General features: G+C 46.7%; 1 protein-coding gene across 3 annotated transcripts in view; it reads left to right on the forward strand.

Annotated features, from left to right (window-relative positions):
* Window positions 1-21,921, forward strand: part of CFAP251 (cilia and flagella associated protein 251) — a 73,338-nt gene that overhangs the window by 43,083 nt on the left and 8,334 nt on the right. For all 3 annotated transcript variants that reach the window (XM_079151015.1, XM_079151016.1, XM_079151017.1), the window contains exons 15-19: window positions 412-596; window positions 4,678-4,792; window positions 5,406-5,569; window positions 9,488-9,578; window positions 9,784-9,927. In XM_079151015.1, coding sequence (XP_079007141.1) covers window positions 412-596; window positions 4,678-4,792; window positions 5,406-5,569; window positions 9,488-9,578; window positions 9,784-9,927 — 699 coding nt within the window. The remainder of the gene's footprint in view (window positions 1-411; window positions 597-4,677; window positions 4,793-5,405; window positions 5,570-9,487; window positions 9,579-9,783; window positions 9,928-21,921) is intronic.

Here is a 21,921-nt window from a genome sequence, read left to right on the forward strand (position 1 = left end):
CGAGTTCAAGTTGGGGTCAGTTGGACCTAAATTTGAAGTTTTCCTCTATCGTTTCTTGTCTGTGTGGCCTTGGGCAAGCTGCTATGGACATCTGTTTGACCCTCTGTGAAATGGGTACAGCTACTACTCTATAGGGAGTTCAGATTAAACTACCCAGGGCCTTACTCATACTAGGCAAGGGCTTTACCACTAAGCCACATCCCCAGCCCCAATGACTTGCCGTCTTTCTCACGGGGAGTACTCGGTAATGGTAACTCCTTCCCTGCGAGGTCTAGGTGAGTCCAAGAGAACGGACGCTCTCTCCCTGTGGGCTGAGGATTAGAAAGGCCAGCACCCAAGAGTGTGGGGCTCCTCGAGTGAGCTCTTCATCCAGCTCAGTCCTCACGTGTGTCCTCCTGGGTTCCTCTGCAGATAGAGTATAATCTCATCAAGAGCCACAAAGACAACCTGGAAGTCCTGGACATTCACAGAACTGACCAGGGCAACCACCCCACCTGTATGGTCTGGTACCCGCCACTCGTCAAGGAGCTCTTCTTGCTTATTTGCAACAGTGGCTACAAAATGAAACTTTTTAATTCGACCACCAAAATGTGCAGGTGAGCACAAGTTCCATCTGGATCAGGTCCTCAGGCCCCAGCCTGGTTCAGGTCTCCACCTAAGGGCCTGTGACCGTTTGGGTCCTGGGATCCTCCTCCTCACTTTGCAGAGGAAACTCAGGCACAGATAACACAAGTCCTTCTCACCCAGGGCCACACGGCCGGGCAGCACCCAAGGCTGGATGCCAGCCTAAGCCAGGCACTGCTTGGAGGTAAGGCGCCTGAGCTCGGTACTTATGAATCAGGCCCAGGAAAGGTTGCTGACGCTCTCCAGTGCCCAGTTCTTCTACGTGAGAAAGGACATATTTTCACCAGACTACTCCCCGTTGTTGGTTTTTTCTATTTATTTTTCTCACACTGGCTCTCAAAGCAGTGTTCATTTGGCTGCATCCATTTGTTCATGGCCGCAGGAGCCAGCTGCTGTTCCTGGTGCTGAATACGGGGTAAAGACAAAGCAGTGTTGCGCCGCGTGGCACTCACACTTGAACGAGAAGGAACATACGGTAAATGGCAGCATGGTGAGGGAGCAGGTGAACAGTGGCACACAGAACGATCCCAAGAGGTGGGTCCTGGAAAGAGGCACTACTGTTTTCAAAGGGTAGCAGGGGATGCCTCAGAATAGGTGACCGAGCAGGGACTTGAAGGAGGTGTGAGGGCAGGCCAGCGCGGTACAGGAGAAGGCCTCCAGACAGAAGCTGTGCACATGAAGAGGACTCTAGGCAGAAGGCGTTGGGGTTTGATAAATGCCAGGTGGAGTGGAGTGGGCAGAGCAGAGTGCAGGAGAGTGCAGCCTGGGCAGGGCACCCGACATCTGGCCTCTGTCTGGGCTCTGGACTCTGGGGTACAAAGGACAAGGGTAGAGCAAGGCCAGGCAGTATTTTGAGAGACGACGGTGGCCCCAAGGAGCAGCAGGGAAGAGCTTGGGTTCTGGGGACATCATGCCAGCAACGCTAACAGGGGTCACTGGTGGAGTAAAGGCAGAGAGAAGAGTGTGTCAGCCAGAGGAGCAGGACTGACCTTGAACGAGATGAGGAAGGACAGGTCTGAGACAATCAGGAGTAGGAGTTTAGACCAGGTGAGTTTGAGATTTTACCTGTCATCCACGCGGGAATACCCGAGTTAGGTGCCCAAGTCCAGAGGTCATGAGGGAGCTGGGTTGGGGGTCAAGAGCAAAGAATGGCTTAAAGCCCCAAGACAGACACCTCCAGAGGGAAGAGTGGATGAAGGTCGAAGACCAAGCTTAGTGCATGCACACCTGGTGTCTGAGTGCAGCACCCTCCCCGCGGAAGTGGTCTGCAGCCAGGGGTGGCCACAGGACGTGTTTGACCTGCAGACCTCGGGTTTGCTGCTCACCGTGTGTCATCCTGTGCCAGGCCTGCGCTTCTCATCCATTTCACCCCCAAAACCCTGCACAGAATCATCCCACTGAGGGTCAGGGGGGCTTCCCAGTGAAGTAGCTGGGCAGGGCAGACAAGTCTTGATCTTCAAACCTCGCTGTGACTCTGACCTCTACGAGAGACTGCATAGCCTCGAGTAGCCCTGCTTCGGGGTCCTGCCTGGACAGTCCTGAAGGGACTAGAAAGAGGCAAAGCCAGGAAAAGTTGGGAGCAAGAGCATTTTCCGGGCTCAGGGAGGTGGAGAGCCCACGGCAGCAACTGTGCTGGAGCACAGCCACTGTTTTGATGTACATCTCAGATAAGAGGGCCTCCAAGCCAGGGTCACCGGGTCTTTTTTCCTTCCTTAAAAAGTTCTTTTCTAGAAAGCACAGGGGAAAATGACTGAGAAATTTCACATTAAATGGTAGGAAGAGAAATCCATCACAATCCGGGGGGGGGGGGGGGGCGGGAAAAAAAAAACGATTGAAACACATGAATGCTTAAAGAAGAGTTTAGGAAGATTGCAGAATCTCTGTGCCTCATCTGTCATGGATGAACACTTCTGGGGCAAAAAATATCCCACAGAGACTGGATTTGCAGGGCAGGAGAGTTAGGGACGGCCCGCCTCAGGCCTGACATGCCTGCTAACAGCTATCAACAAGAGAGACTCCTAGCCACACAGTTAGAGGTTCTGTCTATTGAAGATCAGTCTGAAATTAGAATAAATCATCTTTTAGGAACCTGATTTGTCAAGATAAAATTCGCGTAACGTGAAATCCAGCATGGGAAACGAATGATGCTCTGGAGCCCCGCACGGGCACCGTGCTGTGTAGCCGGCGCCTCCCGCTCCAGATGTTTGCATCCTTCCGAAATAAAACCCCGTGCAGGAGGCAGCTTCCAGCCTCAGAGGTAGTGAAGCCTCCTAACCCCAGCTTAATGGGGAAGGAGTTGCTTTTTCATGATAAATCCAAAAGAATTTTAAAAGGCATTTTAAAAATACTTGAAAGAACATGAAAAGGCAATTCACAGAAAAAGGCCAATAAACATGAGCAGATGCTCAGCAGTCTATCAAAGATGCAAATGAAAACAAGATATCATTTTTTACAAATCATATTAGCAAAGATAAAAATGATCGATGGCGCCAAGCATTGGCAAGGGTGCAGGAGTCGGGTGCTCTCTCCCACTGCGGTGGGGGTGTAAATTGGTGCAACCTTTTGGGAAAGCAATTTGTCACCCTCTATTAAATTTTATCATATCTTCTGACTTCTAGGAATGGAGCCCACAGACGTAATCACACAGTTATGCCAAGACATAAGTAAAAGGCTCGCTTGTTTGAAAATATGTTTAAAAATGGAAACAATCCAAATGTCCATTAATAGGGGGTTAGTTAAATGATGGCTTGTCAGTACACTGGAACACAATGCTGCTTTTAGAACAGGAAAAAAAAAAAGTAAGATAATCCTCCATGCGGTACATGGAAATATCTCCAAGGTAAAATATTAGAGCAATAAGCATGAATAGTATAATTCTAACTTCATATGAAATCATAAAGAAATTCTCAAATCATGTACACCTAGCTATTACCCATGCTTATCTTGGGACAGGGTGCAGCAATGTGGAGTTATAGGTTTATATGTGTCTAAATATTTAAAATTTTTCACAATTAGTACGTAGTAAGTTTTTGGCCAGAAGAAAAAGATAATTTTACAAGATTGTTAGATAGTTTTAATGATACTAGGCAGCAGTTACGTGGCTGTGTGCCAGAAACTAGTCTGAGAGCTTTATACATATTAACTTATTTGACGTCCAGTACAGCACTCTGGGGCCAGTACTGTCCTTATCGCTGTCGTACAGATAAGGAACTGGAAGCACAGATAGTACCTAACCTTTTCTTTACTTTAGAATTCATTATTAATAACAAGGGCCACAAAATCATCTTAATTCTGTTAGAAGCCCTTAGAGCTTAGAGCATGCAGGTAAAGGTCCAGAAACTTAGGTTCTGTGGGCCTCAGGGAAAATCCACCCTGGCCTGGAACAGAGCCCTAGTTATAAAGTAGTCTGAATTAGAGGAATCTAAGCCAGGCACAGTGGCACATGACTGTAGTCCCAGCTACTCAGGAGGCTGCGGAGGAAGATTGCTGGAGCCCAGGAGATTGAGGCAATAGAGCAAGACCCCATCTCAAAAGAAAAGTTGAACTAGGGAAGTCTGAGCAGCATGATTACAATTTGATGCCCGAGCGCAGGAGGGCTGTGGAAGTCTGTGTGCAGTGCCCACACCTGTGTGCATCAGGCACATGGAACAAAGCGTGGATGTCGTCCTAATCTCTCAGGTGGGGCTGGGGTGTTCTCTGTGTCCTGCCAATGCGTGTCATTTCCTTGCACCTTTTTCTCGTCTCTTGTGCAGCTCCACTTTCTTGAAGCATAATGTTCCCTTCACTCAGCTGTCAAAGAGGACAGTCAGCAGAGACTCCTGAAAGCATTCTTCACAGCCAGTCTCCCCAAGGCATTTGCTGTTTGGAGCTGTTGCCTCTTATTTACCACAGCCGTTTGCAGCGATTGGGAAGGGTTCTTACGTGCCAGCTTAGCTGGGTGACAAGACGGGAAATTCAGAATTAAAAATGTATAAGATTGTCATGACCAAAAGGTTCTGAAGCCTATGTTTAGATTTGTGGAGTTTAAAAGTCCATTCCTTTTTTCCCATTCAGAAAGACACTTCTTGGGCCAACTTACGGTTCTCCAATCAAGCAGACGCAGGTCCTCCCGGTGAAAACCACCCTAGATCTACAGAGGCGCTATCTGGTGTTCATTAACAAAAACAAGGTAGCCGCCCTCTGCTCTCTACTTCTGTAAGGCAAGTGTGGGCCGCAGTCAGTCCCGAGGACTGGAAGACTCAAGGATACCTGGACTGCCAGCCACATATGACTATTTCTGTCCAGGGTGATGGTGATACTGAAAGTTGCCGCAGATTAATGAGCATGACTCTTGGCCGTATTTGTGGGGGGAGCTTCCAAATTTTCTGAATCTCCAGTGAAGACACGTGGCCCTCCAGAGCATCTCCAAAGGATGAGAAAGTTTTTTAAAGACACTAAGTGTTACGCTAAAAGTAAAATGTACCCTAAAAGTGTCTTAGTACATTTTACAAATCATCATAGGTGTGAGAATTATTCTGAAAACCCCTGGGCATCTGATCATGAGGACAGGGAGGAGGGCTCCCCTTCTGTCACATGCTGACGCTGTGCCAGGTGCCCTTCTCCCCTCAGGAACCCCCAGCAAGGGCCAGTATGTCGATGCCCAGCTACAGTCAATGTGGCTGTCTCACCCTGAGGTGGTTCTGGGCACACGGGTTCTTCCAGCACACGGATCAGGAGGTGACATGCAGATAGCAGGCCTGGGTTACTTGAGGCTGAATATCCCCTTACGTATTCCTTCCTAGGTTGGACTTCAGATCTTGCCAGTTGATGGCAATCCACACAAGACCTGCGCTATTGTGTGCCACCCAGATGGGGTGGCCGGGATGGCTCTTTCCTATGATGGCAGCTACGCCTTCACAGCAGGAGGACGGGACCGCTCAGTGGTGCAGTGGAAAATCAACTTAAGGTGTGTGACAGGGCCTGTGGTTTGGCCCCTGAGGAAGGCGTCAAGGGTAGGCGCCTCCTTTTCACTCCACAGCAGCCGACAGCCGCGGGGCCCTGCCACGTGCTGGACACTGTGCTGGGGTGTCACAACCTGACGGAAGGACGCGCCCTTGTGAAACCTGTTTGAACTAATATGCAGACCAAAAGATCCTGTGCGATCTCGTGGACCATGGTACGGAAGTTATCATTTAGGTTATGTGAGTCCTCCTGGACTCGCCTGTCCTCACTGTCTTCTGCACATCCACACCTGCCAGAAAGATCTAGGCCGAATCGCCAAAGCGTGTTACAGAAATAGAGTATTATTTGAAATGTGCATTTTTAGTCTCCTTTCTCACCCTTCCTGCCCTGAACTGAGAACCTCTGCCTAAGGCGAGACTGAAGAATTCTAGGGTTGAACATCAGAGAGTACAGGGACTTTGAGGTGGAAAGGGACATGAGTTTTCTGCTGGCTGTGGGACCTACGGCAGTTTTCTTAATATCTCTGATTTTTAGATTTCTCATCTGGGACTGAGGGTGACAATAGAGACCTTTACAGGTGCCTTGTAAGGATCAAAAAGGATAATACACGTGAAGTACCTAGTACAGCTGCATGTGGCTTGTACACGTCTGTAACACCAGCAACTTGGGAGGTTGAGGCAGTAGGATCACAATTTCAAGGCCAGCCTCAGCAAGACCCTGTCTAAAAAAAAAAAAAAAAAAAAAAAAAGTGCCTTTCAGTGCAGAGCTATGTACTCAGCAAATTCCTTTTTTTTTTTTTTTTTTTTTTTTTTTTTTTTAGTGCTGGGGATTGAACCCAGGGCCTTGGGCTTGCAAGGCAATCTCTCTACTGACTGAGCTATCTCCCCAGCCTGTACTCAGCAAATTAATGATTACCTTCCTTCTCTTTCTCCTGATAAGAGCATTTGCTTATGAGCTCAGGAGCTTTCTTACTGAAAGAAGTGGGAGGCACTAAAATGATCCGCTCAGTTACCTGAATTCAGTCAGCTGCAGTGGGGACGGGACAAACCACTTGGCAGCCAGTTCCCATTCCAGACCGCCCTCTCCATGTCCCTGCTCTGTCTCTGTCTCTAACCTTTCTTGATAGTGTGACCTTAATGGGCAAGTAACACACTTGACTCGGGGCCCCTGGAAAGTCTCCCTCCCACCAAGTGCATGTCTTTCCCGCTGTGGTAGACATTCGGGCTTCTCCTCTTAACCTGAATTTGAGTGAAAACGGCCTGGGAGGTCTGCGTTGGCGCTCAGGTGGTTTCAGATGGCAGTTGCAACTCTGACTTTCATCTCTGCCTTCACTGAGAGAGCCGAGCCCGGGGATGGGGCTTCAGAAGCTGGAGGTGGGCTCTCCCACTTACTCCTTGCCACCCCACCAGCCCCCTGCAGCCTCAGAACAGGTGCCACCCTGCGGGAAAGCAGTCTTCCTTTTCATTTTGTCCTCTTCTCCGTCATCATGGGGTCTAGAATGGTAGGGATTAATAAAAATAAAAACAAAAAGACCTGCTTTCCACTAGCTTTCCTGGGCCTGGCCAGAGTCCAGGCTTCTGAGAATTTCAATTTAATCTGTTGTGGGGACAAAGGATCATTATAAACTAATTAGCACTTTATTGCTGCTTCTGGTGACTTAATATGTTCAGTGCTTCGCTAATAGAAAGAAATGTAAAAACCCTAAACAAGGAAACAAACAGAATTTCCTACTAGATTTATTGATGGCAGAATTGTAGGTTGAAAGGAAGTTGGTAAATCCCCTGGTGCTCTGATTCTTTTAATTAGCATGTGTCCAGACCCCGGATCCTGTGATTGCAGTGTACAGAGCTTTCTCCCCAGTGCCCCCTTCCGCCACCCTTCCCCAGGGCTCGTTCCCTGCTCCCTCTCCCTGCTCCCCTTCCTTGCTAGTGTGCTGACCTTTCTCTGTCCCCTGGCTTGTGTTTTTAAATCCCCCATTCCCTTTTGATGCTCAGCCTCACTGTCTCTTCTTCGGCCACCTTGCTCAGATAAAAGCAGAGACTTCGAGTCAAGTCTTAAGTTCACCACTTGTTCACTGGGTGACATCAGGCAAGTCTCTTACCTTCTCTGAGTCTCAATTCCTCCATCTGTTGAATGGGAGCATCATCATAGAGTTCAGAGTGGTTTTGATTACCACCGTCATTATTGCTCTGCCTTCTCCAACTTAGGTAAAAAGGGGGAGGGCAGTATGAGATGGTCAACAGGATCACATGTAGCTGCGGGGCAGGAGGAGCAGGGACAGTGACACTCTCTACTGTTGCCAGCTCTCTCTGCCTGGTTCTGCTGTTGGCTTCCCTCTCTGCAGAACTAGGTTTGGTTCCTCAGCAGGAGTGTGGCCACTGACAGTTTCTAGGTTTCACAGATTGTGACCCTTGTCAGAGAGGGAGCGAGCCTCTTGCCTGAGCTCTGGTTAGCGAAATCCTGATATAGTCCTTGGCCCCTCTGGGCCAGCTGACCATGGCTAAGAAGCAGGGCATGTGGTACGACCCTGACCCCCAGAGCCCAGAGTGTTGGGTTATCCCAAGAGCCAGCCTTCCCATCTGGGTTTCTTGGTGGTGACAGGCTCCTCTGGGTCCCTACCCTGCTCCAGGACCACATGACTGAAAGTGGGTGAGCCCTGCTGACTGACACTTGCCTCCACAGCCCACTGTCAGGGCCAAGAAGTGGGATGAGGGCCAGGTCCTGCAAGAGGGTACCAGGTGCCCCCACCCTAGCACTGGCTCCTGGGCTCGGGCAGCCCTGACAGGAGGACAGTTCTGTGGCAACTCTTTGTAAGAGATGGTAGGGGCATGGCAGTGCCTGTTTCCATGGTAACAGTGAGCTTAAGCACTTTGAGTCTTCTGGGCCAGGCCTGTGCCGAGTGCTTTTCACACGTCCCTCCTGCCGTCTGGTCCCATGAGGCAGGCACTGTTGTTATCCCCACGTACAGTTGAAGAAACTCAACTGTGAGGGATTCCTCGATGGCTCAAAAATGGAGTAAGTGGGGCCTGCACACACACCACAGGAAGAGACCGGAGGGCCTGGCAGTGAATCCTTCACGAACGCTCACTTTTCTGACTCTTCCAGAAACCACCTGTATTCTCCTTCCCACTTCACAGATGAGGAAACTGAGACTGAGTCAAGTTTCTTGCCCACAGTTAATCCCACAGCTTGCAAGTGTCCCTGTGGTTCCACCTTCCAGACACTGAGCCACTTCCCCACCGTGTTCTGCATCACAGTGTTTAATTTCCCAGCAGAGAGGCTGATCACAGATTCACAGCAATCCAGTTCAAGGACTGGGTTATTACAAGATTTCAGATTATTAGCCTTCTGTGTGAGACAAAGTCAGTCTTTTAAGTGGTAAGTAGGTTTTCTTACCACTTAAAGGGCCTATTTTTGGAAGATCTGACCCCGTGTTAGAGAGCAGAGGGTTATTTTTGTCTGACTGGTATGGTCCTTGTGGTCTCCTGAGTTTTTATGGAAGCAATTAGAGTTGGGCGTCCACCTGCACCATCTCCCATTCTCTTGGTGTCTAAAGTTACTGGTGAAGCCACTCTGCTTGGAAGGGTTGTGGTTTCCCGAATACAAGAGCCCATCTGCCCTCCCTTAGGACAGATGTGGTCCCCAAAGACTGCAGACAAATTGCCAAGTGCCTGCCCTGTCATCAGCGAGAGAACACCACCGTAATTAAGGTGGGTGCCAGTACCCCTGAGTCCCACGCTTGACATTGAATTTTCTGTCTTGGGCTTCATTACAGAGGGACTTCTCTAACCGAGTCAGCAGAGACCTGGACTGTACTGGTGGCTCCGTGCCCTTCAGAGGGTGCAGCGCTGGGCAGAGCCCCGCCTGGACCGTGTTGGGACATGAGTGCCTCCCAATCGTGACCTTTCTGTTGTTGTTCCAGTGCCCTGGAGGCTGCGGTTTCTCTTGGGGGTGAAGACTTGACCCCGTTCTACGGTCTGGTGTCTGGTGGCAGGGAAGGAAAATTCTACAGGGTAATTGTCCTCAGAATGAACGCTTCCTGGCACATCTAGTTAAGTCTGCGGAACAGACATGCCTGGGCTTAGCTCTCATTGCTTTTCTCCAAAACTCCTTTCCCTGCTAAGCTCAAGACATACTTTGTAGAAAATGTGCTTGAAATCTTAACGCTTCTTGCTGAAGCCAGAATGTGCGTCGTGTTTCCATTTTGTCTCCACACAGGAGCTGGAAGACTATTTTTACTACTCTCAGCTCCGCAGTCAAGGTATTGATACAATGGAGACCAGGAAGGTGTCGGAACACATCTGCCTGTCGGAGCTTCCTTATGTCATGAGAGCAATTGGCTTTTACCCATCCGAAGAGAAGGTAGGGAGAACAAAAACAAGAACAGCGGCGGGCATGCTATTTATAACAACTACCTCTGGGAAAATAATTATAGGTCAGAGTAGAAATTTAACATTTTTCTCAACATAAATGGATCAGAAAGAAGGTTCTGGGCACTCAGATGCACTCTTGAGTGACCGATTTACAATAGACATGGTCCCAGCTACTCTAGAGGCTGAGGCAGGGGAATTGTGAGACAAACCCATGCAATGTGGCGAGACCCCCACCTCAAAAACCAAACAAAACAGAAGGAAAGGCACCATTCCCCAAAGACGCCTTCCCTCTACAAGTCCCCTGTTCGTTAGAACACTGGTCTTCCGACCGCGGGCTCTGGAATTGGCAGACAGCACCCTGCTCTGCCCTTGCTGAACGAGGTCTGGGCTTTACAGATTTGAGGGGTGATGCCTGTGAGGTGCTGGGCACAGGAAGAGCTTGGCGGTGGTGGCGTTGGACCATTTTTACTGCCAGTGTGGAGTATGTGTGTCAATGGGGCACCTCTGGGAGACAGGCGCTCCCCTGGACTGAGGGGCTCAGTCGCAGCCATTCCTCACGACCATGCGGCACAGGAGCCTCCAGCAGGGACAAGAAGTAGCCCAGGGAAACATTCCTTACATGAACTGTTGTTTTGTTTTGTTTTGTCGCTGCTGGGGATTGAACCCAGGAGCACTTCACCAATGAGCTACATCTCCAGTTCTTTTTATTTTTTATTTTTGAGACAAGATCTCACTAAGTTGCTGAGGCTGGCCTCACACTTGCAATCCTCCCACCGCAACCTCCCAAGTTGCTAGGATTATAGGTGTGTGCCCATGCCCAACTCACACCTGCAAACGTAGTTTTTAAAACATTTTTGACACATTTTTTTAGTTTTAAAAAATTGGTACTAAATTGAATATATATTTTTCTCTTATGTTTTTACTTAATATTATGTCATAAGCACTTTCCATAAAGTCTGTAAAAACATGCTCTCTAAAGGATATATGTTAATTGTATGACCTTTTCTGATTAAAAAATAGAACCATAAAGAGAAAAACAGAAATTAGAGATGATCACTGTTATTATTTGGTGGATTTCCTTCATATATATATATATATATATATATATATATATATATATATATATATATAAAGAGAGAGAGAGAGAGATAAAGTATTTATTTTAAAATTTTTTTTAGTTGTAGATGGACACAATACCTTTATTTTATTTATGTATTTTATGTGGTGCCGAGGATCAAACCCAGTGCCTCACACATGCTAGGCGAGTGCTTTACCACTAAGCCACAAACCCAGCCCATATATTTATAATTTTAGACAAAGAATTGGCATTCTGTTGTGTAAATATGTATATACATACCAACACTATACAGTATGTGTATATATATATGTATATATGGCATCGTATGTATGTGTGTACATATGTGGGCATTCTCATAATGATTGGTTGTGAGGTTGGTGGCAAAAGGTCCTTGATGGCCTCCCTTTCGAGGCTGTGTGCCTAACAGAACAATTCCCCAGCTGCTGGACATCAAGGTTGTCTGAAATATTTGGCTGTCAGACACAACCAAACCAGCATCTCTGAGCATGGGTCTTGCTTACTTCTCTAATTATTTTCCTGGGTCAGTCTGAGAAGAAGAATTATTGAGTCAGAGAACATGAACTTTAAGGTCCCCATGTTGTCAGACTGCTGTCCAAAACTGGAGCATGTTACCCGCCTGCCATCAGGCACGCGGAACCCCTGAAGCCCAGCTAAGGCTTGATGTTCATATTAGGTGACAGAGCTCCAGCGGTCTACCCGGAATCACATATTGTGTGTGCTTGAAGGTGGCTTTCAATTTCAAGTAGCATCTGGACAAATGAGCTATTGGAGCCCATAGCCCATGGCTGAGTCCTGAATGAGGACCTTGAAAACACCAGGTGTTCTCTCAGCACCTCAGAAAGGCTCTCCTCTGATGTGCATTTTGTAAAACACATTGACTGGAAGCTTGCCACTTCCAAGGTTTGTGCGGCCTATGTAGAGGTGTTCTTTAAGCTGGTGTTACATCTGTAGTCCCTGGTACTTGGGAGGCTGAGCCCAGCGGGTCGCTTGAGCCCAAGAATTTAAGGCCAGCTTGGGCAACACAGCAAGACCTCATCTCAAAAACAACAAATAAATGAACAAACAAAATAATGTTCCTTAGAGCTGTATTTTCCAAAGCTAAACTTCAACCACTTGTTCCCAAACTGGTCAGCTGCATCGGAATTATCTAGAGAATTTCCTCAAATATCCAATTCCTGGGTCCCATCCCACATAGAACTAATCAGTCTTCAGGGCCTCAAACTCTGTATTTTCACCTCCTTGGGTTCCATCCCCAGCATCACCCCCCCAAAAAAAAAAAAAATTGCATAGGATAAAAAAAAAAAAAATAGGTCCATGATTCCCACTGTTTAGAGCCTTTAACAGGCCCTGGGATCAGGAATCTGCAAGCAAGCCTTCTGATGTGCTGTAGAGCACTCCCCAAACTCACTCCATCATGGAAACCTCGCTTTCCGAGTAAAGCCTGGATCACACCTTACTTCCCCCAACTGCATTTCATCTTCTTGGTTCTATGGGTTTTTTTGTTGTTGTTTTGTTTTTTCTTTTTTTAGTTAAACTTCTATCTTAAACTACTACCATCTTCTCTGGGTGATTGCTTGGCACAATGCCTGGTGCTTTGAGATTGAAGAAAGAAAAGAAGCCTATCTTGGTGGGAAGTGCAGGGGACTCAGAATTAGTTGACCTGGTGGTTATTCCTAGCTGCTGGCTCTGCAAGTCATCTCAAAGATAGTCTGAGTTCCTGGGTCCCTGTCTTTAAGATGAGGCTGGAAAAATCAGTGTTGCCATGAGACTGAAACACAAGGTCCCCGCACACCACGCACAGAGGAGGCACTTGCTCAGTGGGATGCTTCTGCCGGGCACAGTGGCGTACACCTGTAATGCCAGCAACTCAGGAGGCTGAATCAGGAGGATCACAAGTTCCAAGTCAACCCTGACCACTTAGCATGAGCCTGTCTTAAAATAAAAATTTAAAAAAGGGCGAGGGTGTAACTCAGTGGTAGAGCAGCCCTGGATTCAATCCCTAGTACCCCACACCAATACTTCTTCATCCTGCATTTCTCATCAAAAGGTATGTTCTTTTTAAGAGGTTGATGGAATGACAAATTTTTTTCTGATTTTTTACTTTTTATGGTAGAACATACACAATAGTAGACATCAATCCTATCCTTGGCAAAAAAATAATAAAGCTTAACAACCTACCAAAATCTTGCTGATTAATAAAAGGTATCTATAAAAATAATTTTTAGTCTATAATAAATGTTTTATAAAGCAACATTTATAATTATTTACAAACAAAAAACTAAAAAAAAAAAAAAAAAAAAAATAGAATAAAACTGCAGTTGTGAGGTTTCTGCTGGCTGCTGCATATACCCACCCCTGGCCCAAACGGGGAGTTTCAGGACTAACGTCAGCATCTTCATAAATCCCTTGGACTACGGTTTTAAATCCACTTTAAAAAATACATTGATTCTTTGGAGACATTCGCCAAAGGCCCTGGGATCCAGATGTGCCCATACCAGTATGCAGACTTTGTTAGCTGATGAGTTACTTTATATCTGAAGCTACACAGGGAGAAGTTTCTGATCTTTTGTTTTCATGTCAGATTTATAGTGATTAAAAAAAATCTTTTCCAGTCTTTGAAATTCTGAACTCTGGCTTTTCTGTGGTTAATGGAACACATCCTGTTAAGATGCAGTGGTCCCCCGTACTCAAGAAGTCACGCGAAGAAGTTGGCCTTGCTAGCAGAGCTTTAACACTTGGGCACATTAAAGGCTCAGACACAGAGGTTCAAACCAGCCCCCGCAAAGACTCTATGGTATTTATATTTTTCTTACATCATGGTAACTGCCTTGGGGATTTGAAGCTCGTCAGCGTGGTAAATTGAAGCCAAATTATACAAGAATATAACCCTCCCCAAAGAATTCCTCGCCCTTCTCTTCTTTTGCAGAAAAGCTGCAGGCAGAACACAGCCAAAGCAGGCAGAGGGGGCAGTTCTTATAAGTCATGTTTTTAAATGAACTATTAGCAAAGTATACAATGTTATAGAAGGAGCCAGAACTTAAGTGTCCAGTTTCTGTAGCTGATGTCTAGAAAGTTTCATCTTCCATCTTTATAAATGTAGCAGATCTTCTGGGACATTGGAACATTGTGTTGGAATGGGCCTGATGGCTTGGCTGGTCACTCACAGCCTCTTTTTTTTTTTTTTTTTTTTTTTTTTTTGATGGTGCTGGGAATTGAACCCAGGGCCTTGTGCATGTGAGGCAAGCACTCTACCAACTGAGCTGTCTTCCCCAGCCCCAGCCTCTTTTCTGTTTAACCTGAGTGGTGTTGTATAATCCTGATAAGTTTTGTAGTGAATTTATGTCAGTGCAACCACTTAGTTCTGTAAATTTAAGGCTAATCCCAGCAGAGACGTGTGTGCCTGCAAAGTGCCCCCATAGAGGACACTCAGCAAGTGTTGCCTGAAGGAGCAAATGAGAGAATGGTGCTCCTGGGCCATATTGGACTGCAAGGACAGTGAAGAAATTAGAGTCCCTGACTTTATGATTCCACCCCTGAGTAATCAAGTACCCCTAATGTGTTAGATGTGTTCAGGAGTGGTGGCATTGTTCAGGAGTGTTAGGAAATAAAGGAGTACTTGACTTCTTATTAAATGTGTTTATCTTTGGATTCAACAAATCTTTTTTTTTAACCACTGAACTACATACCCTGTCCTTTTTTATTTTTTAATTTTGCTTCAGGGTCTTGCTAAATTGCTGGTGGCCTCAGTAAGTTGCTGAAGTTGTCCTCAAACTTTCAATCCTCCTGCCTCAGTCCCCTGAGTTGCTGGAGTTACAGGTGTGTGCCACTATCCTTACCCCGCAAATCTACTTTTAAGGTCATATTCTAGGGAAAGGTCTCACAGGTGTACGCTGATACATAGAGGAGGGACAATTATTGCAGGATAGTTTATAGCCACAAAAATTAAAACAACTCTAGTGTCCATTGACAGGAGATGGGATCAATAAAATAAGGCACTTCTACACTTAGTAACCATTAAAAAGTGAGTTGAGCTGGCATATCTGTAAATGCCTGTATCCCAGGAACTCAAGAGGCAGAGGCAAGAGGATCACAAGTTTGAGACCAACCTCAGCAACTGTCTCAAAATAAAAAAGAACTGAGGATGTAGTTCAGTGGTACAGCACCCCTGGGTTCAATCCCCAGTACCAAAAAAAAAAAAGTGAGATTGACATATGTTTCCTAATCCAGAAAGAAAGAATATATAGAATTTGTTATTAAAAGGAAAAAGGCAAGTTTCTTTACTAATTATGTGTGTTTGTATATCCTTAGGAAAACCTAAAGAACGTGTTCTGAACCTTTTTTTTTTTTTTTTTTTTTGGTGGGAGGAGGTATTGGAAATGGAATCCAGGGGTGCTCTACCACTGAGCTGCATCTCCAGCCCTTTTTGTTTTTATTTTCACACAGGGTCTCACTGAGTCACTGAGTTCCAAACCCTTCATACTGCTTCTCGGGGAGGGGATTTGGGAGGACTTCCTGCTTGGTACCTACAACCCAACTTAAACTGAGGTCTCCAGAACCAGCTGGAAGCCTGGCCTCAGCCAGCAGTTGTTTTCCGTTGCTCTGGGCACTCCTGCCCTCCTGATCTTGGGCTTCTACCTGTGCATGTGCAGGTTATGTGCACCCCCATCACTCCAGACCTGATACCAGCCCTGCCTCACTCTCCACGTACAGCCCACCCCACAAGAGGACTCCCTGAGAACTCGGGAATCACCAGGAAAGGTCACATATAACCTCATATTCACAGCGATTCACCTCGAACTGCTGCTAGATCTTCCTCCCAGCCAGGGGGCCTCCTCTCTGGCCTCATCCTGCTGGCGCTCACTTTCTACCCTGGCTCCTCCGGCCTCCTTCCTGGAATGCTTCAGAACTCCAGGTTCTTCCTCTGTTAGCCATGTCTGTTCAGCTCTTCTGAACTTCCATTTCCCGCTGGGCTGTAGCCCACCTAGGCATCTGTAAATGAAGACCTGCCCACTTAGTAGCTTCTGCCCTTCTTAGAAGACACTCTGGTTACGAATGCAGGGGATGGGAACTTCAGACCTATATTTTCATATTACTCAATTTTTCTTAACTGTGGCACGTTGTTTGTGTTGCTTTTATATTCAGAACAAAACCCAGCAAGACAAACCCACAGATCCTCCCAAAGTCTTGTGCGCTAATCCTCATGGCTAAAATGTGGTAACAGCTGGGGTGGAGAAACATGGCCAAGTGGCACAGCCTCACCCCTAACGAGGGGGCGAAACTTGAGCCAGAAATCGTGGGCACAATTTCTGCTCTGATAAAGATCCCAGGGGAATTTGGAAGCTTGCACATTGAAGAGAGGCCCTCAGTGTGTTGGGCCTTGCTCTGAAATGTAAATATTGGGAGGTATTTCCATCCCGAAGGCAAGAGAAGTGGCCCACTGTTCTGGGTGAGGCCTACCTGGTCCACTGAGAGCCTCTAGGCCGGGCCCTTACCCAGCAAACAGAGAGCTTCCTGCAGAAAGACCAGAGCAAGACAGGACTGTTTCTACCTTTCACACTTAATGCATTAGAGAAATTAATCCTGGAATCCCATGAGCCACTGCAAAAAGGAACGTAGGTGATGATAATACCGCGGTGACCATGAACAGCAGCAGCGGTGGCCCTTCTCTCTTGAGCTGTGGCTTGGAGCTGTGCTGCGCTGAACCCCTGGGGCACAAGGTCCTCAGGGTGATCGCATGAGGCACAGCTGGCTCCACAGAGCCTTGGGACACTCACAGTCACTCAGCTCTCGAGGACCAGAGTCTAGGAACCAAGCTGGCTGATCCCAGACCCTGTGCTCTGCTCCTACATGCATTAGACACAAAGGAGGAAGAAAACCCTGAAAGTCGAGACAGCCACCCTGGTATTGCTGTGGGGGTGGAATCATGGGACATTTATGTCTCTGTCACTGGAATTTTTCACAAGTATGTATTAATCTTTCCAGTTTTATGATTATAAAAGTAGATTGCAGTGATGGTAGAAGAATATATATATGATGTATATTGTATATTTTCAGGGGGCACCCAAGAGCACTTAACCACTGGGGCTGGCCATATCCCCAGCCCTTTCTTTAAAAAATATATTTTTAGTTGTCAGTGGACATTTATTTATTTATTTATATGTGGTGCTGAGAATTGAACCCAGTGCCTCACACTTGCTAGACTCTACCACTGAGCCACAACCCCAACCCCAGCCCCAAACCTTTAAAAAAAAAAAAAAAAAAAAAAAAAAAAAAAAAAAAAAAAAAAAAAATATATATATATATATATATATATATATTTCTAGGTGGAAACACTACCTTTATTTTATTTATTTTATCAGGTGCTGAGCATCAAACCCAGCACCTCACACATGCTAGGCAAACGCTCTACCACTAAGCCACATCCCCAGTCCTTTTTTTAATATTTTATTTAGAAACGGGGGCTCACTGAGTTCCTTAGCACCTTGCTAATTTGCTGAGGCTGACTTTGAACTTGTGATCCTCCTGCCTCAGCCTCCCAAGCTGCTGGGATTACCAGCGTGCGCCACCGCACCCAGCAAACTTTTAAAATATTAATGTTCTTAGACCTGAAATGCTGTTACTTGCCCCTGCCCTGGCTTCACCTCCATATCATTTCCTTTTAGTAACTTTGCTGTGACGTGACACACACCCTGTCATTCATCCATTCCGAGCGTGCAGTTCAGTGGCTTTTCTGTTTGCAGAGTTGTGTGGCTGTGTAATCCCAGAGTGTTTTTATCGCCCCAGAAGAAATTTCAGGCCCATTAACAGTCCCTTTCCATTCCCACCCCCCAGCCCCTGACAAGCACTGTTGTTTTCTGTTGTAAGGATTTGCCTCTTCTGGCTTTCATATACGTGAGAGTGTGCAGTGTGTGATATTTTGTGTCTGGCTTCCTTCACTTGGAGTGATATTTTCAAGGTTCATCCAGGTTGTAACATGTGTCACTGCTTCCTTCTTTTTTATGGCTGAAAAAGATTCTATTTATTCATGTGAATATGCCACATTTTATTTATTCATTCATGAACTGATGAACATTTGGGTTGCTCCTACTCTTGGCTATTATGAATAATGCTGCCGTGAACCTTCCGTGTGATTTTTTGGTGGGTTATGTTTTCACCTCTCCTGCATATGTGTCTAGCAGTGGATTGCTACATCAAGCGGTCAGTCTTATGTCCAACTGCTTGAGGAACTGTTGAACTGATTTCCATTCTTATTATTTCTTGATTTGAGCCAGAATCCATTGGTACTTCATGGTGCACAGGCAAGATCAGAGTTTCAGAGAGCTTTGGTCCCTAACAAACCCTCTATTGTGGCTTTGGAACAAAGTGCAGGACTTGTCATTCAGACAGAACTGTCCCTGTAAAACTCTTGAAAAACACTCACCATGGAGGAGAGGAGCCCCTAAAAGTGTTTAAGGCCTGGACTCTGATGAGGGACTGGGTGAAGGTTATCACGGAGGTCCTTCTGGTTGGTGTCATTCACATGGGGTATAAAACAGCTGGGAGAAAGCCCTGTGACCAACCTCTTGTGGCCCAGCCGCCTGGTGGGCAGACCCTAACCATGGTGTTCACCACTCCAGGAGAAAGAGGCAGCTGTTCAGAATCAGAAGTGGCCCCTTGTCCACAGTGTTGCTTTCTGGTGATATCAGTCACCCAGAGTCAACTGTGGTACAGAATCCATTGAATGGAAAATTCCAGAAATAAACAATTCATAAGGTTTAAATTGTCTTTCTGAGTAACATGGTGAAACCTTGTGCCATCCTTTTCCATCCCACCCAAGACAGGGACCCTCTCTTTACCCATTGTACCTGCTCTGTATACATTGCCTGCCCGTTGGACACGTCACACCTGCGCTGTCGTCACCACCGCAGTATTACACTACTTGTGTTCAAGTAACCCTCATTTTTCTAAATGGTCCCAAAATGCAAGCATGGTGACTCTGGCAATTGCATATGCCAAAGAAAAACTGTCAAGTGCTCCCTTTAACCAAAAAGGCAAAATTTCTCATTTTAATAAGAAAAAAAGAAGAAAAAAAAAAAAAGGCTGGGCGTGGTGGCATACACCTGTAATCCCAGCAATGTCGGAGGCTGAGCCAGGAGGATCCCAAGTTTGAGGCCAGCCTCAGCAACTCAGCAGGACCCTGTTTCAAAGTTAAAAAGGACTGGGGATATAGCTCATGGGTAAAGAACCCCTGGGTTCAATCCCTAGTAAACCCCCCACCAACAAAAGTCATATGCTCAGGTTACTAAGCTCCGTGGTAAGAATGAATCTTCTACCTGTGAAATCATGAGGGAATAAAAAGAAACATATACTAGTTTTGCTGCTGCACCCAAACCTGCAGAAGATATGACCCATCCTTATGGATATTCAGAGCTTAGTTGATATTGAAGATGGCGATTACAGGGTCCTGTGCTATTCAGGCATTCACTGTAGGTCTTGGAATATATCCCTAAGGATAAGGGAGGCCCAGAGGAGACACAGGGCAGCTTTGAGGCCAAGGGGCTCGGAGGTGTCTGCAGATGGGCCCCAGCACTGAATCCTTTTCACCTGACTCCTTCCCCCACCAGGTCAGTGAGCGCGCAGCTGGGAGAGGGTGTGGGGGCACAGGCGAGCTGACGAAGGACTGTCTCTCCGTTCAGTGAGGATGTTCTAGAGGTGTAGTGTATGGAGCAGGGGGCGTGGCAGGAGGGAGAGTCTGTGAAACCATCACAAAAGGAAGCCGCCCCACCCGCAGCTTCTTCCAAACACGCAGAATGGCCTTGGTTCAAACGTATCGGGTTCCCCTCCATTTAACAGGGAGCTTATAAAACTTAATTATAAAACCTAATTCTAAAGCCCTCAGTGTGCAGCTGACCGCAGGGATCACAAACCCAGAGGTCTACGTGGGTCAGTGACAGGCAGGAGTAAAATAATCCTGCGTAAGGGACTCCAGCCGCCCTCGGGTCGCAGGGGCTGGGTCAGTGGCACCCACAGAGGCCCTGATGACATCAGTCCGAATACTTAAAAGTTGTAAATCAAGTGACAAGTCATTAAATAATATCCCACCTTGACTAGAGCAAATGCACAGTAACTGCTGGAAACCGAGGGTGTGAACCAGGGCGGTGAGCGGTCATTCCACGTGAGCCCGGGCGGGTTCTGAGAGAGTCCTCCTTGGCTCCGTGCTGTCTGCCTTGTCCACCTGGCATTCTCCAAGCCCCTACAGCGACAGGCTCAGGCCAGCTAAGCTGCTGAGGAGGCGGGCAGGAAAACCATACCAGGAGCTCAGCGTGGGAGACGGGTGTGAACCCGAGGAGCCAGTGCCTGCCCCGCAGCTGCCCCCCATCATTGTGCTTCTGGAAACCACAAGCCTGGGCTGGTTCATTTTGACGTGAGCATCACCTCCATGAACCCCTGTGTCCCAAATAATGGTTCTCAAAGGTGGCCCCTGGCAGCAGCACTGGCATCACTTGGACTCGTGAGAAAGGCAGATTCTGAGCCCTGTCTCAGACTCGCTGCATCAGATACTCTGGGGTGGGACCAGTGGTCCCTGTTTTACCCAGGCCTCCTGGTCATGTTGTACCTGATGCAGTTTGAGAGTCCCTCGCCATAAAGCTGGACATCCTGACCAGGGCCCCACATTCAAATCACCTGGGAGCTCTTAGACACTATGACTGCGCAGACTCCACCAAGACTACGTAAATCAGGATCCCTGGGAGTGGGACCCGGCGCTCAGGATTTTTAAAACTCCCCAGGTGAGCAGAGGTCGGGCTAGCGAGTCGATGCAGTAAACGGCCCGGCTGATGACGACCAGTCTTCCCAGCAGGTCAACCCGGCCTCCTGCCCCTCTGGAATCATCTTCATGCTGGGGAATTCTGAAGGCACATGGCGTTTCCGTCTCGCAGGTTCCTCTTCCAAACGTGGGCTTTGTTTAGACAAGTGGCAGCAGCTGCCTTTGCAACTAACACTTGCAGGGAGACCGAGGAAGGAGCTGTCAGGGACGCCAAGGCCGCCAACTTCAGGCTTGTTGAGCAGCGATTCCTGGTCCATTGTACAGGAGATGAGAGGAAGAGGTGGGTCACCTACTGAGTTATCTGTGCTGAGAATGTTCACTGAGGCCTTTGGAACTCTCTGGGTAGGATTAACTCAGGCACCATTGAATTCCATTTTGTCATCTTAGTCTCCTACTTCTGAACTGAGTTAAATCATACATTACATTTATAATTTATATGTTTATTCCAATTTTATATTTATGAATGATATCTCGTAATACGTTCTATAATCATAAATTATCAATTGTAATCACATATGTTCTAATTAGCAAGTACATGGAAAATATAATAATCACAGAATAATTACTGTTGGGTGCTTACTATGTGAAAGGCATTGCGTAAGCCTTTTACATCTATTATCACAATAAGATTCAAAGCGGCCCAATGCATATGTATCACTGTGTTAACCCCTCCTCCAAGATGAGGACATTGAAGATAGGAATGTGAAGCAATTTGCCCAAGGTCCATGCACAGAAAATGCCAGTGCCAAAGGCAGAACCTAAGTCTGTCATCAAAGATTATACTTTTAGTTTCTACCGGCTCATAGTAAATAGTGGTATATGATATATTAACTCTGTTTAAATCATATAATATGTAGAAAGTATAGCATAGTATAATATGTAAGTATGCTCCTGGATGGTGTTTTATTTGTACAAAACTTTACACACATACCAACATGCAATTGTATAAAATGTAAACTCCATACGAAATAACATTATCACTTATAGCTACAGGTATTGCTTACAGCTAATATAATGTCGGTTATATTTAATTTGTATCCATAACCAATAGTGTTATTTTGAAAGACCATTCCTAAAAT

Source organism: Sciurus vulgaris, assembly GCF_902686455.1.
Source record: "Sciurus vulgaris genome assembly, chromosome: 8".
Classification (NCBI taxonomy): Eukaryota; Metazoa; Chordata; class Mammalia; order Rodentia; family Sciuridae; genus Sciurus; species Sciurus vulgaris.